This window comes from Podarcis erhardii, assembly GCF_964252035.2.
Source record: "Podarcis erhardii genome assembly, chromosome: 3".
Classification (NCBI taxonomy): domain Eukaryota; kingdom Metazoa; phylum Chordata; class Lepidosauria; order Squamata; family Lacertidae; genus Podarcis; species Podarcis erhardii.
This window is the reverse complement of record NC_138507.1, coordinates 112,557,045-112,572,824: the sequence shown is the minus strand read 5'-3', so window position 1 is coordinate 112,572,824 and position 15,780 is coordinate 112,557,045. Positions and strand designations below refer to the sequence as shown.

The 15,780-nt window shown below is 42.9% G+C and overlaps 1 protein-coding gene across 7 annotated transcripts in view; it reads right to left on the bottom strand.

The window, feature by feature from the left end:
* Positions 1–15,780, bottom strand: part of EML6 (EMAP like 6) — a 201,059-nt gene that overhangs the window by 147,299 nt on the left and 37,980 nt on the right. For 6 of the 7 annotated variants that reach the window (XR_014154519.1, XR_014154520.1, XR_014154521.1 and 3 more), the window contains exon 3: positions 5,709–5,868. Coding sequence is in view for 2 of the 7 variants with exons in the window: in XM_081854439.1 (XP_081710565.1) it covers positions 5,709–5,868 (160 nt within the window). In the remaining 5 variants the exon portion in view is untranslated. Of the gene's footprint in view, positions 1–5,708; positions 5,869–15,780 lie in introns of those variants that run through there. The other variant, XR_014154523.1, reaches the window with a different exon arrangement.

Here is a 15,780-nt window from a genome sequence, read left to right as displayed (position 1 = left end):
AGGCACCACTGTACTAGAAGAAATGATACAGCAGCAATGGTTGAGTGACCTGCTATGGAAAGTAGTAGAGGCGTAATAACCTCACTTCCTCAATAAGTTTTAAAATACTTTAACATTGGTATCCTGCATGCTGCCATCACCAGAACTATTCTAATGGTCTTAGAACTGAATTAAAGAGTTGGTTGACACACCCCTGGAGTTAATTTGATTCCTCTATACTCTGTCAGTGGCAGCTGAATGCGTGAACTGATTCCATCAAAAAGTATTGTATTTCCAGCTTCAAAGTGGTTGGCAGATTTTAATGATGATGAAAATTAGCTACTGGAATCATATTTCAAAAAGGAAAGTTGCTGAGCTTTTTCAAAAATGCCCAAAAAAACCCCAACTTTTTCGATTGACGTATGGCAGCCCGACATATATAATGTAAATATGACTATTGTTTAGCCTTGTTAAATTACAATTGCTCCTGGTTTTGAGAGTATATAACTGCATATTTTATTTCATGTTGGTGTTTATTTTATGAAGACAATTAAAATATTAATAAAAGCATAGATTTTTTTTTCTGGTGAAACATAGGAAGTTGCCTTGAACTGAATCAGACCTTTGATCTTTGACCTTTCTAGCTCTGCATTGTCCTTCGCAGGGTTTCCCAAACTAGGTTCTCTAGTTGTTTTTGGACTACAACTCCCATCATGCCTAGCTAGCAGGACCAGTGGTCAGGGATGATGGGAACTGTAGTCCAAAAAGAGCTGGAGACCCAAGGTCTACAGCAGCCTTTCTCAACCTCGGGTCTCCAGATGTTGTTGGAATACAACTCCCATCATCTCTGACCACTGGGCCCTGCTAGGTGGGGATGATGGGGGTTGTAGTCCAGCAACACCTCAGGAAACAAGGTTGAGAAAGGCTGGTCTACAGTGATTGGCAGCAGCTCTCTGGAGATGCAAGCAGAGGCCTTTCGCAGCCCTACTTGCAGATGCTGAGGACTGAACCGTTTCTATCACTCAGCTATAGCCCCTCCCCAAATTAAGGACTTCATTTCCCTGCCCAAATGGACTTTTCTGGGATAAAGGTAAAGGTAAAGGGACCCCTGACCATTAGGTCCAGTCGTGGATGACTCTGGGGTTGCGGCGCTCATCTCGCTTTATTGGCCAAGGGAGCCAGCGTACAGCTTCCGGGTCATGTGGCCAGCATGACTAAGTTCTGGTGAACCAGAGCAGTGCACGGAAACGCCGTTTACCTTCCCACCGGAACAGTACCTATTTATCTACTTGCACTGGTGTGCTTTCGAACTGCTAGGTACTGCTGCACAAAATGTCTATTTGCCCATACACACACATTGCAGCCATAAGGTGATGAATATGCATGTGGGAAGGATGGCAGAAACACTTGTCTGGTTTAATATGCACCTGAGTTGAAAACCTGCTTACTAATTTGTTACTTGTTGGCACAATAATGGTCCCAAGAAAATAGTCTAGAAGGACAGGAAACGTTCAAAGCTATTAATTTCAGTGCAAATGGAGAATCTGCTGTTACACTGAAATATCTTTGCTCTGCAAGACAGTGGCCTTTGAAATTTTGAAACCATTTCCTCAAAGCCTTTCTGAGCCTGAAAACCGTCGGTGCCCTTGAAGCTTTTCAAAGCACTGCCAATCACCAGCAATGCAAAATTAATGGGGCTGGTTTAACTGGCATGGTTCATTAGAAATACGCTCTGATGAAACTGGAATGGATAACCCACTGATAGGCTCCAACTAATGGACACATGAACACTGGCGAGGCAATGCCACAAAACCATTTGCCGTTACAGAAGAAGATGCTGGAGCCGTTCATTCATACAGGTGAAAAGGTCCTGGGGCAAAACACAGCAGTGAAGACGGACAACACAAAAAAGACTGCAATCTCTGAGTGAATAACAAAGATTGTGGTCTCCCAGAAAACAGATGAAGGGTGGTGTCTGTGAGCAACATGTCACCTTCAGACAACTCCTTGACACCCATCAAGATCCCCTGCCACCCCATTTTTTAAATGGGGATGTGGATTCTTTTGGTTATAATACTATTTATTAAATACACCCCATGTCCGTAGATCTCAGGGTGGTTCACAACATAAAATTATAATGGTCGTATGTCCATGGTTTCCTATTGGTGGTCCCAGAGGGTCTGTGACACCATTCACATCACAAAAGCTGCCATAGAGATATCAAAGTTTTCAAAAGTAGGGGGTCCACAGCCTGGCTTTTGAGAAACAGGGGTTCTCCAGCACCTAGCTAATTGGCAACAACTGCCTTAGGCAGTGCTTCCTGCTTTTTTTGTTTGTGTTTTGTTTGGTTATTGAGGTGTGGCGGCTGTGAGCTCTGCCAGTTTTTCTTGTATTAAATGAGTATTTTGTGGTGCCTGCAACAACTCCTAAGATGTCCAAATGTGTCCTGGGTCCAATAAGGCTTCAAGTTACAAGAAAGGAGATCCCAACTAAACATCAGAAAGAATTTTCTGACAGTAGGAGCTGTTCGACAGTGGAATGGTCTCCCTTGGGAGACTGTGGGTTCTCCTTCCTTGGAGGTTTCCAGTCAGAGGTTGGATGGCCATCTGTCTTGCGTGCTTTAGCTGATATTCCTGCATTGCAGTGGGTTGGACTAGATGACCCTTGGGGTCCCTTCCAATTCTACAATTCTATGAACTGGGCACCACAGTTCAAGAAGGACACTGACAAACTGGAACGTGTCCAGAGGAGGGCAACCAAAATGGTCAAAGGCCTGGAAACGATGCCTTATGAGGAACGGCTAAGGGAGCTGGGCATGTTTAGCCTGGAGAAGAGGAGGTTAAGGGGTGATATGATAGCCATGTTCAAATATATAAAAGGATGTCACATAGAGGAGGGAGAAAGGTTGTTTTCTGCTGCTCCAGAGAAGCGGACACGGAGCAATGGCTCCAAACTGCAAGAAAGAAGATTCCACCTAAACATTAGGAAGAACTTCCTGACAGTAAGAGCTGTTCGACAGTGGAATTTGCTGCCAAGGAGTGTGGTGGAGTCTCCTTCTTTGGAGGTCTTTAAGCAGAGGCTTGACAACCATATGTCAGGAGTGCTCTGATGGTGTTTCCTGCTTGGCAGGGGGTTGGACTCGATGGCCCTTGTGGTCTCTTCCAACTCTATGATTCTATGATTCTATGACCCCATATATATATTTCCTCCCTACTATCCAGAAATAACATGAAGAAATTGTGATTCATCACTGTAATTGAAAAAAAAACTCAACAACCTTCATGTCCAGGTGTTCACTTTTTGAAAGATGGCAACCCTACCACATGCACCTTACGATGAGGCTATTTTCTCCCTAGGCTGCTTAAAAATACTGAGCTGGGAACCTCCTATAGGCCCTGGAAACAAATTATTCTGCCACATCAATGGAAACAGGGGAAATGTTAATTCTGTCTTGCACTCCTCCTCTTGCACCCTAGAACTGGCCTCTGGCAGGGAGTGCACAAGCCCTGAAGACTTATGGATTAATTTATTTTCTTGTTGGAAAAGAAGAAATGAAAACCTGCCACACAGTTCAGCAAACAGAATTATGCCTCACATCTTTCAATAGCCCTTATTTAAACACCACTGAAATACAGCTAACTGTAGCAGCCCAAAAGGTGCATCTAGCTACCTCACCAAATAATTTGGGGAATTGTAGTTTGAAGAGGATGCTGAGGTTCTTAACTCCCTAGTTTCTCTCCTCACAGAACTGTAATTCCCAGGAGACGGAATGACTGTGAAACTAGGTTCCGTATGCAGTGCAGATATACACTTAGAGGTGGCAATAGCTTTTGTCTCTTAGTATTCAGCTGCTTTGAGACTCCTTAGGGTAGTGATAAAGTGGGATATCAAATCCGAACTCTTCTTCCTGCTGAACTTCTCTATGGAGAAGCATGCCCTGGAACAACGACCTGCAATTAATCATAAAGCTTACTGCAGATAACAATTGGGATGATTGAAACCTGCTGGATGCCTAATGCCTCTCTCATTTCCTTCCTCTGGACAGAGAAGTATATTTTCAAGCAAATAAATCAGATTAGCTTCTAATTTCCTTCTTAGTGCCCTGTGCCTGGCAAAGATGAGAAAAGAACAGCAGAACTGAGAAACCAGCTTGGATGGTTTACAGGTAGTATTAAACTCACTCATATAAAACAGAGTATTTGGTTTACGCCAGCAGTGATACAAAATGATAGCTTTTAAAAAGCGACAAAGCTTACCTTTTCCTTTTTTTTGAGGAGGTCTCTAGACCAGTGTTTTATTGCAGGTATATTCTGTAGTAGGTTCCCGACACAATAATCCCTTGGCCTGAAAGCAAGATGAGCACCGCAACCCCATAGTCGCCTTTGACTAGACTTAACTGTCCAGGGGTCCTTTACCTTTTATTTTTTTTTTACCTTTTTTAGTGCATTAGTTGTAGATTTAGTCTGCTTTATTAGTTGCTCTGCAATACTACCACATATTGCTTTCTGGAGGGACTACAACACAACAAAAGCGGGAGAATTTAAAAAAACCCAGAATGCTTGCGGTATGAAAAGTTGTGGGACGTACACCTATTGGAAATGAAACAGTATGGACCAACTCCAAAACATTTCCAGGTGCAAACAGTATTGAAAGTGGGGTTGTGTTTGACTGCCCCAGTATTGTCAAAAGTACAAATCATGAGGAAAAGGATGTCTGGAGAGGTCCCTAGTGAAGAAGCATAGAGTTCCCAATGAGAAAACAAGAAGAGGGCTAAGAAAGCAGGCAAGGGTGGCAGGAAGGGCATTGTATACTAGCTTGTGAAATGCCAACATCAAGTGCCCCTCTATGAAATATTTTAAATGGCATACAACCCTCTGCCCACAAATAGCAAAGTGCTAATGGTGACTTGATGAACTGTTCCTACTTATTCCATTTTTAACCAGCCTCTTTGGCCCCAGCAGAGCTTTCAGGGTAGCTCACAATGCACAATGAGATACCTTGGTTCTCAAACGCCTTGGTACTGAAACAACTTGGAACCCAAACACTGCAAACCCGGAAGTAAGTCTTCCGGTTTGCGAACATTTTTCGGAAGCCGAACGTGCTCTGTTTTGAGTGTCATGATTCCGATTTGAGTGCCACACTTCAATTTTGAGTGTTACGCTGATGATTTGAGTGTTACGATCCCGATTTGAGTGCCACACTTCCATTTTGAGTGTTACACTGAAGTCTGTCTGTTTTTGCTATTTCTTTTGCGTTTTTGTTTCTGCGGCTCTTTTTTGTTTTGTTTTTGTGACTGTGGGGAACCCAGTTCAGCTACTGATCGATTGATTGTGTTACTGCAGTACATTATTGCTTTCAATTTATGGATCAATGGTCTCTTTGGTAGTAAAATTCATGTTAAATTGCTGTTTTAGGGGTTGTTTTTAAAAGTCTGGAACGGATTAATCCATTTTGCATTACTTTCTATGGGAAAGCATGCCTTGGTCTTGGAACGCTTTGGTTTTGGAACAGACGTCGGGAACAGATGAAGTTTGAGAACCAAGATACCCCTGTATATACACCTGAACCACTAAAACCTCAGTTACAAAACAATCCAATGAAAACACAGCAGGGTGGTATATTAAGGTGGCAACAAAGAGAAATGAAAGATGCTGCTAAGCCATCTCAGCCTGGTGCTCCAAAGGCCTTCTGAAATGACTAGGTCTTAGCCAAATACTGTAGATACATACCTGGCCATCCGAATCAAAAGCCAAGCAGGCAACTCCGTGGGTATGAGCATCCTTCAGGATGGAAACGGTCTGTATGTTGTAGGAGTCCCAGATGCATATGTAAGGGTCCTTCCCAACTTGCCCTGTAGCAACCAGGGTTTTTTCCGGGTGCAGAGCTAGACTGGGGGAGGGGGGAATAGTTCAAAAATAAGGGTTCAGTACCGCATTATCAGAGAATGCACTCATCGTTATTTTTGTTTACACATTTTCAGTAACGCTCTCAACGGTTATTTTATCAGTGCATGAATCGCTGGCCCCTATATATATATATATATATAATATTTATTAAGTTTTTTTTAACAAACAGAAGAAAAAAAATAAGCAGTTAACAAAAATCACATAAAGAAAATCTAAATACAATACAAAAAACAAGATTTAACATAAAAATAATAAATAAATAAATAAATAAATAAAAATCCCTCTTTCTGATGTCATCCAATCATTTACTTATTTTCCTGACTTCCTCACACCTCCCTTTTTTGTATTCCATTTAAAAATTCATTCAGCAAATTCATCGCTGGCCCCTACTCCATCCATATTCATTCTTTTTGTGAACACGGAAGTGGGACCTGCAACAAAATGTTGCAGTGCATCCCGGGTCTCAAACAGTAGTGCTCTTGTTCAAGGTTCCAGACAGTTGATTCCTGCCCTGCCCCACCTTCAGTTTTTCTTTTGCAATTGGCACTGCAAGGGGTGTCATCCTTTAACCTTCATAAGGCCTCACTGTGTGATCCAAGGGGCCTCTGAGGCTCTCTCTACACTGCATATGCTAGAAGGAGACCAGAAGAGCAGAAGTCAAAGCACATGCAATTTCAGGTGTAAAAATACCCTCTCTGGTCCAGGAAACCAGGTTTGGCAACAGACGCTTGATGCTGCTTTTGTCTTCCAGATCTAACATACTTCTCCCTTTAGACATACAAGGGCCCTCAAGCCCACACAAAGATAGAGGGAGTTCTTGCCCCACAACTCATAATAGCTACTCTGAAGGGCGATCTTGCTTTGTAAGAGGAAAGAACTACACCCTCCCCTATAACTAAAGGGACATGAGTGGCACTGTGGGTTAAACCACAGAGCCTAGGACTTGCTGATCAGAAGGTCGGCGGTTTGAATCCCCATGACGGGGTGAGCTCCCGTTGTTCGGTCCCAGCTCCTGCCAACCTAGCAGTTCGAAAGCACATCAAAGTGCAAGTAGATAAATAGGTACCACTCCAGTGGAAAGGTAAACGGCGTTTCCGTACGTTACTCTGATTCACCAGAAGTGACTTAGTCATGCTGGCCACGTGACCCGGAAGCTGTACGCCAGCTCCCTCAGCCAATAAAGCGAGATGAGCGCCACAACCCCAGAGTCAGTCACAACTGGACCTAATGGTCAGGGGTCCCTTTAGCATTACATTACCCCTATAACTACACCCTGCCCTTACCAAATCATATAGCAAGGCAAACTCAACATGGAATTCCAACAGGAGGAAACAACAGTTCTTCTACCATTCTTATTCCTATCCAGTGCTCCCCCCCCCCCGGTGTTACACAGGGGTATGCATACCCCTAAACATTTTGTGAATCTGAGTTTGGCTTCATTGAGGGGCAGTATTTCAATGAGTAGGAAAATGAGAATACCCCTAAACATTTTTTTAATAGAAAAAAGTACTGTTTTTATCCAAACAAATAAACATCCACACCCCACACATAGATACAACAAAACCGGGGGTGGGGGTGGGATTTATTAAGAACATCCCACCCACTTCTAAAAGGCCACAGATATTTGAAGGCTGAAAGCTCTACATTAACTGCCCAGACTATTATTTATTTAAAGTATTTTTACGCCACTCTTCACCAAAAATGATCCCAGAGTAGCTTATACGAGTTACAAGTAAGGCATTTCCTGTCCTCATATTTACAATCTAAAAGATACAGCACAAGAAGAAAAATGGGAGGGGAGGGAAGAGGAAAACAAGCAAACACAAGCACTATTTCTTAAAGTTACGAAGTTCTTATAACGACCAGCTTGAATGGAAATAGTTCAGTGAAAGTAGGAGGCAAATGGCTGGTGGGCTCTCAGCTGAGAGAGTGGGGTGACCTCATTTCTCCCTCTGTTGCAGCCGTATAGATTAAGATTTGTGAAAAGTTGTTTTTTTTTTAATTGTAGCCACTGAAATAACAGTAACTCCTCAAACTGAACAAACTGAAAGTCCACGAAATAAGAAGTTTGCAAAAACAGATAATTAAAAATGTTGCCTTGATGCACCAAATACTTGAGAAATCACTCGCAAGGCAACAATTTGGCTAACATGCTTTCACTTTTACTAATGTAATGAAGCACAGTGACTGGGACCATGACTTTTTACCTTCTAAAAAGCATCGCTTATATATTTTGTATCCAAGGCAGTAGTATCTGGCATGCTCGTTCTTAATTTGGAATAATTAAAGATGCCAGTCACGCCTTTCAGAAGAGCATGATTGAATACTATATAGGAGCCATTAGCGAATCCATCTGGCTGAAGGTCTTTGCCAGATGGCAAAACTTGCACCACCTCCGCAATTTCTGTCGCAGTACTCTGTGCATTGCCCAGAATCTCCTATCTTGCTAAAACTCTGCTTCACTGAGAATGCGCAGTTTTGTTTCTGCTGCTATTTCTGTCGTTCTAACGTATTTTCAAGCTTTACAACAAAGTCTGGGGCAGGGGAGGGAAGGGAAGACCCAGAACCACCTTTAAATTCAAATAAAATTTGATAAGCTGCAAACTTATATCCTATCTTCTCCAAGAGCCGATTCAGTTCAGATGATGCTATAAACTTTCCCTGTTTATGTTCTGTTTAGTTCCTTGTTTTCGTAGGGCCGTTCCAGACAACCTGCTTATTGAGCATTCGTCCTTTTGTTTCCGCAACATTTGCACGGAGGTCGAGAATTCATTTCTGTTTGCAGTGAGGTTGTAAAAAATTGCATTGAGCAATGGTCAGCTCAGTTCCCAATGCATTTCCCTATCATTTCCCTTACCACAATAAAAGTCTGAGGGTTTTTTGTGACAATGGCAGCACCGCCAAAGAGGCAGAAAAACATCTTGCTCTTGCATTTGAGAGCTGAAGTCTTGCTACACAACTGAGTCCTTGCTTACTTTTTCACATCTCTAGTTGGCGTTTGGAAGTTTGCTTGCGATGTTTATGCATTTTTGAACTTGTCCAAACTACGTCCAGAACAACACATTGTTAGAATATGTATTTAGAAAGCCAGTGTAGTGTAACAGTTAGCTGCTGAGTAAGGACTGGAGTTCAGCCATGAAGCTCTTTCAATGAGCCTGAAACAGTCGCACAGTTGTGAGGATTAAAAAAAAAAGGTAAGGGTTTTTTGTAAACCACTCCTAAACAATTTGGGAGGGTGGGTAGAATTTTAAAAATAATAATAAACATTTTTAATTCAGTTATTTAATATGCCACTTAATATTTGGTATTTCTTACTGGTGTACATAAGGACTTTAAAAACACACACAGAGAGAATAAGAGCAATTAAAATTCACCCTAGAAATGGATAGATTATCATCTTGAACTCATTCAATTATATTCATAGACTATGAAAACACAGAATTTTTAACTTTTAATTGTACATGACTTTTGAGCTGTTCATACCATAAATAGAATTATGTTAAAATGTTTCTGTTATTTTCTGGGCTTATTAAATATGCTCCCTTGCCTGTTGCTCGCGAACTCTTGCTTGCTATTCCTAGGGTTGCCATATCTTGAAGAGCAAAAAGGACGACAGCTTGAGCTGCTACCAGCCTGAGCCGGGGAAAGAGGCATGCAGGTGCGGGCCTGCCACTGCCATGCCTATGTGCCTCTTTTCCCAACTCGGGCTGGCAGCATCCGCAGCGTGCAGAGCAGCCCCAGCCCAACCCCCAAACATTTCCTTTAAATTGTAAAAAAATCCACCCGAATGGGCATGTTTGCCATCAAAAAGAGGACATGTCCTAGTTTTCCTGGACATATGGTAACCCTAGCTATTCCTCTCTATTTGCAAAGGGTTTCAAGTGTGGACAAGTCAAGCCCTGTTCACATAACAACAAATGGAGCTTTGCCAAATGAAGGGAACCTTGCAATCTACGCCATCCGATGGCCATGTGAGAGAGGCTCCTAGGCATCACTTTGCCACGCAGCAAAAAGCTATCCAGGCCTCCTGTTCTTCTGCCGTTCTGCCACATCTTCCTGCTTCCATCTCTCATTTAACTCCCTCATTTATTGAGCGAGGAAGCCAACAATTGCAAACCAGTTCCTGATAGATGGTTCCAACAAATGTTTAGTCAGGTGCTAGGGTGAGTATATGTATACCCCTAAGACACTTTGGAGAATCCTGGGATTAAAAAAAAGCAAGCCAAAAGCACCATCCAGGAATGGCTGCTTACATATTTATAAGTGTTACAGCAATATATATATATATATATATATATATATATATATATATATATATAGTAATGTTGTAAATGCATGCTTTTTTTTCTATGCAAAAGACCTTCCCTGTTTCTAGGCTTCAGTGAAAAGCACTCTTTATCTTCATAGGAACCCAAAAAAAATTATTTGTAAAGCTCTGTCGAAGCTGAAAGGCTACATGTTAGGTTCTCTACAATATTTTATACAGCAGACTTGCTTAATGCGGGAGAATAAAGTATTCACATGCAAAAGGCACCACTTAGGAAGAGAACTGCTGGGATGCCATTTACTTTCCCCTTGCTTTATGTTTGCAACAAAGAGCTCCAAGTGGAAGCATACAGTTACCCTTAACGCAAACTATATTTCATTCAATAACTACACAGAACCGTAATGACTTCTTCCTAGGAGAGCATAGATCTCTTAAACGTGCATTTTCAATTGCAGAAATGACAACGGAGACCTACCATGCATGATTTCTTATTTAACGTGTCGTTTTTTAGATTTATTACGATCCACTTAAATGGGTCCTCAAATACCCAACAGGGAACGTCCATTAAAGGGACTATTCAATCAAATTGTCAAAATTATGATCACTGTGTTCAACTTTGAGCTGTCAGCTAATGGAATGACTGCTATTCAAGGAAGATATGCTGGATCAATTTTCTTCTTCTTAAGATTCTTACCAATCAAGCTACCACAGGTTGGTTCCATAACATTTTTGGAGTTACACACAAATCATTGCTTACCGACTGACACTCTGATCCCACCTAACAAAAGCAAACAGTGATGATTCTGATGTGACAGTGAGACCTTTGCAGCATCCATGTGCTCTTGGCCCGCCCCAAAATCCATCAGAAAAGTAGTCCTGGGTATTTTCCAAACTATACATTGCCCCCCTTTCTTTGCCCCCACTTTCTATCCCCACAAAACCTCACAATGCCTATGACAGCAGCATCTCACACCGAATGTAACTGACCCATAGAAAGGACTCTATGAATTGAAAACATGGATGTTTTCTGTACCTTAATCATCTACGAAAATCTTTCAATGAAAATATTTATATCTCTTGGATCTACCAATGCACAGCCTGCTAAAAGACCTACATGACAGATATTTCTACTGCATTCTAACCCCGCACCATAAAAATGTAGTGTTTTCTTTGATTACTATATGTAACTTTGTGTTGTGGGAAATGTTACATGTGTTGTTCTCACATGCCTTACGCTGCCATATACTGGACATGCCAGCAACCACCACAGAGAATATACAGTGGTACCTCAGGTTAAGTACTTCATTCATTCTGGAGGTCCGTTCTTAACCTGAAACTGTTCTTAACCTGAAGCACCACTTTAGCTAATGGGGCCTCCTGCTGCTGCTGCGCTGCCAGAGCATGATTTCTGTTCTCATCCTGAAGCAAAGTTCTTAACCCAAGGTACTATTTCTGGGTTAGCGGAGTCTGTAACCTGAAGCGTATGTAACCTGAGGTACCACCGTATTTGCAGGATTCCTGCCTCTCGGAAAAGCACTCCCGCTGCCAAGGACCCACAACTGGAAGCTGCAATTGGTGGAAGACGACTGCCCCTGCCCATTGCATGCAAACAAGGCAAGACCACTGTCCGGGTCTCCCTTTCTTGTTAGACACTAAATGGATTTTCACCTGCCACCTACCTTTCCCCAGAATGGGCTTGCATGCCTTGTTATATACCTGCTTCCTTCTTTTGCTTGCTAAAACCTCTGCATGTGTGCGCCGGATTTCCACGAGAATAATATATGCTGCTTCACTGTCTTGATTTGGAATCAAACATTCCCTGATAAAAAAAGATTACTCTGTCCTTGTCAGTTTAATATACATGCCCTCTATTTGAGGACTTTGTATTAAAAGGATTTTTGGAACTGAGAGATGGAACGGGGAGCCAGAACCGCTGCTAGATTTATTGGGGATGAGCTGGTGCTTGGAACTGCAGCTTCAATACCTTGCACTTCTGCTTCCTTTTTCCTCCTCCCCATTCATTTCCCCTTAATGTCCTTTTAGACTGTAAGCCTGGGGGAAGGGCCAGTCTTAATACTGATTTTTTTTTTTTTTTTTTTGTAAGTTGCTCTGAGAACCTTTTGGGCTAAAGGGGAGGGGAGGTATAAATGCTGTAAACGGCTGCTGTCTTCTAAATGCTCTGAAATGCATTTGCACCTCAGGAATTCGGCTCTTCAAACACAACCATGCACATGTCCACCTTTTCTAATCTGCTTTGCTGGCCAAGTACTGCACTCAGATGGCTGGAAGGACCAGGCTGGTGGCATTTGTGGGTGGCAGTAGTTGGACCTGAAGCTGCTGAATGGGTAAAGAAATGTGCATGCCCACCACAGAATTAAACATATAGGGTGGTATTCAACCAAGAGCATACCCATTGAAATTAAGGAACATTTGGGATAGTATCCAAGTCCAACTCAGGCCAGGCCACTGAAATTAGTGGACCTAAGCTAGGGATGTTTATTGATTTCAGCAGGTCTAATCTGAGTGTGACCTACTGCCCTGAATATTTTTCTCGGTGCCATCACCAAATGCCTGCTCTTTCTAGGTAGCACAGTTTGCATTGCTCTCTCCTTCGCTTACAAGAAGAGCAGGCATACAATTGTCCATTATTGCAGGAGTGGGGAACCCACAGAGGCTAGCCCATGGGAGTGGTAAAAGGTAAAGGTGGTAAAAGATAAAGGACTCCTGGACAGTTAAGTCCAGTTAAAGGCAAATATGGGGTGTGACTCTCATCTCGCTTCCAGGCTGAAGGAGCCGGCGTTTGTCCACAGACAGCTTTCTGGGTCATGACTAAACCGCTACTGGTGCAGTGGGACACCGTGACAGAAGCCAGAGCGCACAGAAATGCCGTTTACCTTCCCACTGCAGCAGTACCTATTTATCTACTTGCACTGGCGTGCTTTGAAACTGATAGGTTGGCAGAAGCTGGGACAGAGCAATGGGAGCCCACCCTATCACTCAGATTTGAACTGCTGAGCTTCCGATTGCCAAGCCCAAGAGGCTCAGTGGTTTAGACCACAGCGCCACCCGTGTCCCTGTTACGGTGAGTGGGGCAGCCAGCCCCCACCTGCCTGCCTTCTTACTTACAAACAGCCCAAGGGATGTCACTGCCTGCCAGGTTCCTCTTCCTTAGTTCCAGTATTGCCCTTGCAGAACTCAAAAGAGAAGAGGATGGGATCTGCCTAGCTTTGCTCAATGTCTCCATTTAGTGCTGGTCTCACTGCCTTTCCACCCAATGGGCACCAGAGCCACCAATGTGGGGAGCCCATATTTCCTGGAGTGGGCAATGAGAATTGTTTCTTATAAATATTTTCAGAAACTGAAAAATTAAATTATAACAATAGTAATACTTGGGGTTTCCCCAGCAGTGATGTATGGAAGTGAGAGCTGGACCATAAAGAAGGCTGATCGCCAAAGAATTGATGCTTTTGAATTATGGTGCTGGAGGAGACTCTTGAAAGTCCCATGGACTGCAAGAAAATCAACCCTCTCCATTCTTAAGGAAATCAGCCCTGAGTGCTCACTGGAAGGACAGATCGTGAAGCTGAGGCTCCAGTACTTTGGCCACCTCATGAGAAGAGAAGACTCCCTGGAAAAGACCCTGATGTTGGGAAAGATGGAGGGCACAAGGAGAAGGGGACGACAGAACCAGATGTTTGGATAGTGTTCTCGAAGCTACCAGCATGAGTTTGACCAAACTGCAGGAGGCAGTGGAAGGCAGAAGTGCCTGGAGTGTGCTGGTTCATAGGGTCACAAAGAATCGGACACAACTAAATGACTAAACAACAACAACAACAACAATACTTGGGGCAGGGGGGAGGGGACAATGGTTCTGGTCTTGCCCAGATTGCATCAATCTGCCGCACAGTGATGAAATTACTGTGTTGCATAATTATTATTTTTGCTGTACATATAAATCCCATTTTAGAAGTACCAAATTCAATATGGAAGACTGGGCTGCATGTTCATTATAAAAGCCAGTGTAGATCTTTATTCTAATTCCCCCAGCTTATTTGACCTGACGCCATTAGTTAGTGCTTGACGTATCAAAAGTGCTGTTGTAATTAATACATGATTTTTTCATTTTTCTTTAAGGTGCATGTACACTATAATAAAGTTTTCCCCACAGCTATCTACATTAGATTGCCCCCTCCTCACCACATATAATCTGTCCCTTCCCTTCGTGTTTAAAAAGCTGCATTGGCAACTTGTTGAAAAGATACTATAAAAATAGAGTAAACAACTTCACAGATTGTGAGCCTGCAGACAGAAAGTATTTTCAGTTTCACCTTGATTTAGAGGAGCACAATAAAGACCCATAGCATTTCTTTCCCCGTCACTGAGCCCTTTTGAAGTATGTGTCCACTTTTGTTATTCATCCCTAAACCACCTCCTTTTGGTTTCCCAATAAAAAGAATAAATGAGTCTAGCCTGAAACAATACCGAACATTTGGAAGTTCTATCAGAATCATGGCAATATTAATAAAAACTAATTGGGGGGGGGGACAGATTTTGGATACAATGAGCTGCTTATTTTGTTTCTTTGCTATCAGAGAGATCGTTTTTGGAGCTGTAAAAAAGATAAAAGAGAAAGCCTTCAGAGCATCTGGTTCCTGACATTAGAAAGGGAAACATATCAGCCTGCTTTTCCCAAAGATAAATTTTTAGCTCTTGGAGCAAATCGTATTTCCTATGCTCAGTGCAAGTTATTCTAGGCATGCATGCTCAGAAGAAAGTCTCAGGGTTGCAAGTCAAATCTAAGGTCTTCTTTTCATGGGGGTGGTAGGACTGCATTTGGGCTTTGCGTGGACAGGCGGAGTCCCCAGATCCCGAGTGGTCCCCCCGTCATGTGGAATAACGACTCTAGACAACGTGCTATGGGATTAAATTGGCCACAACTTTATTAAATTTCAAATGTGGGTAGACCTTGGCTCAGGCATTGGGCGTTCTCCCTCCCTAGTCCCCAGCCGAGGACCTAGGGAGCATCAGGGTTATCCAGTGTGTGTGTGGGGGATGGGCCGGCTCTGGAGAACATATGTTCAAGCAGAGATAGCCGCCCCCAAGTGAGGATTAACAATTAAGATCCACCCTCTATTGTGTGGGCAGGTAATCCCTCCCCTTACCTGGCCTGGTTTCCCTGGCAACACTTCCCCCAGGTGGGATTGGACAACTCGCTGGGGTAGGCGGGGACCTCCAGGTATCCCACCTGGGGGAAGGCAAAGCCTATGCTGATGGGGCCACTCCAGATCCAGGGCTGCACGCGTCCACGCAAAAGGCGCCCCCCGTTTTAAGTGGGGAGCGGTCATTACCAATTCAGATTGCAAAGTGGGGGCTTGCCCCAGCTCATGACTCAATCTTCCTCCGCACAAAAGAATTATTTCCACATTAAGAAATAAAAAGCATGTCAGTAATTCAGCCTGCAAGCACGTTTGTGACAATGGGCTTAATTGTGTTGTGTTATGTATGCATGCATTTTATATACAGCTTCATTTTTCAGCAGGAATTTCTAAGTGTTTTACATAGTCCTAACAAAAGTGTATCAATATATAAGAAATGCAATACAAATTCCACTTTCAGAACCAAACAAGG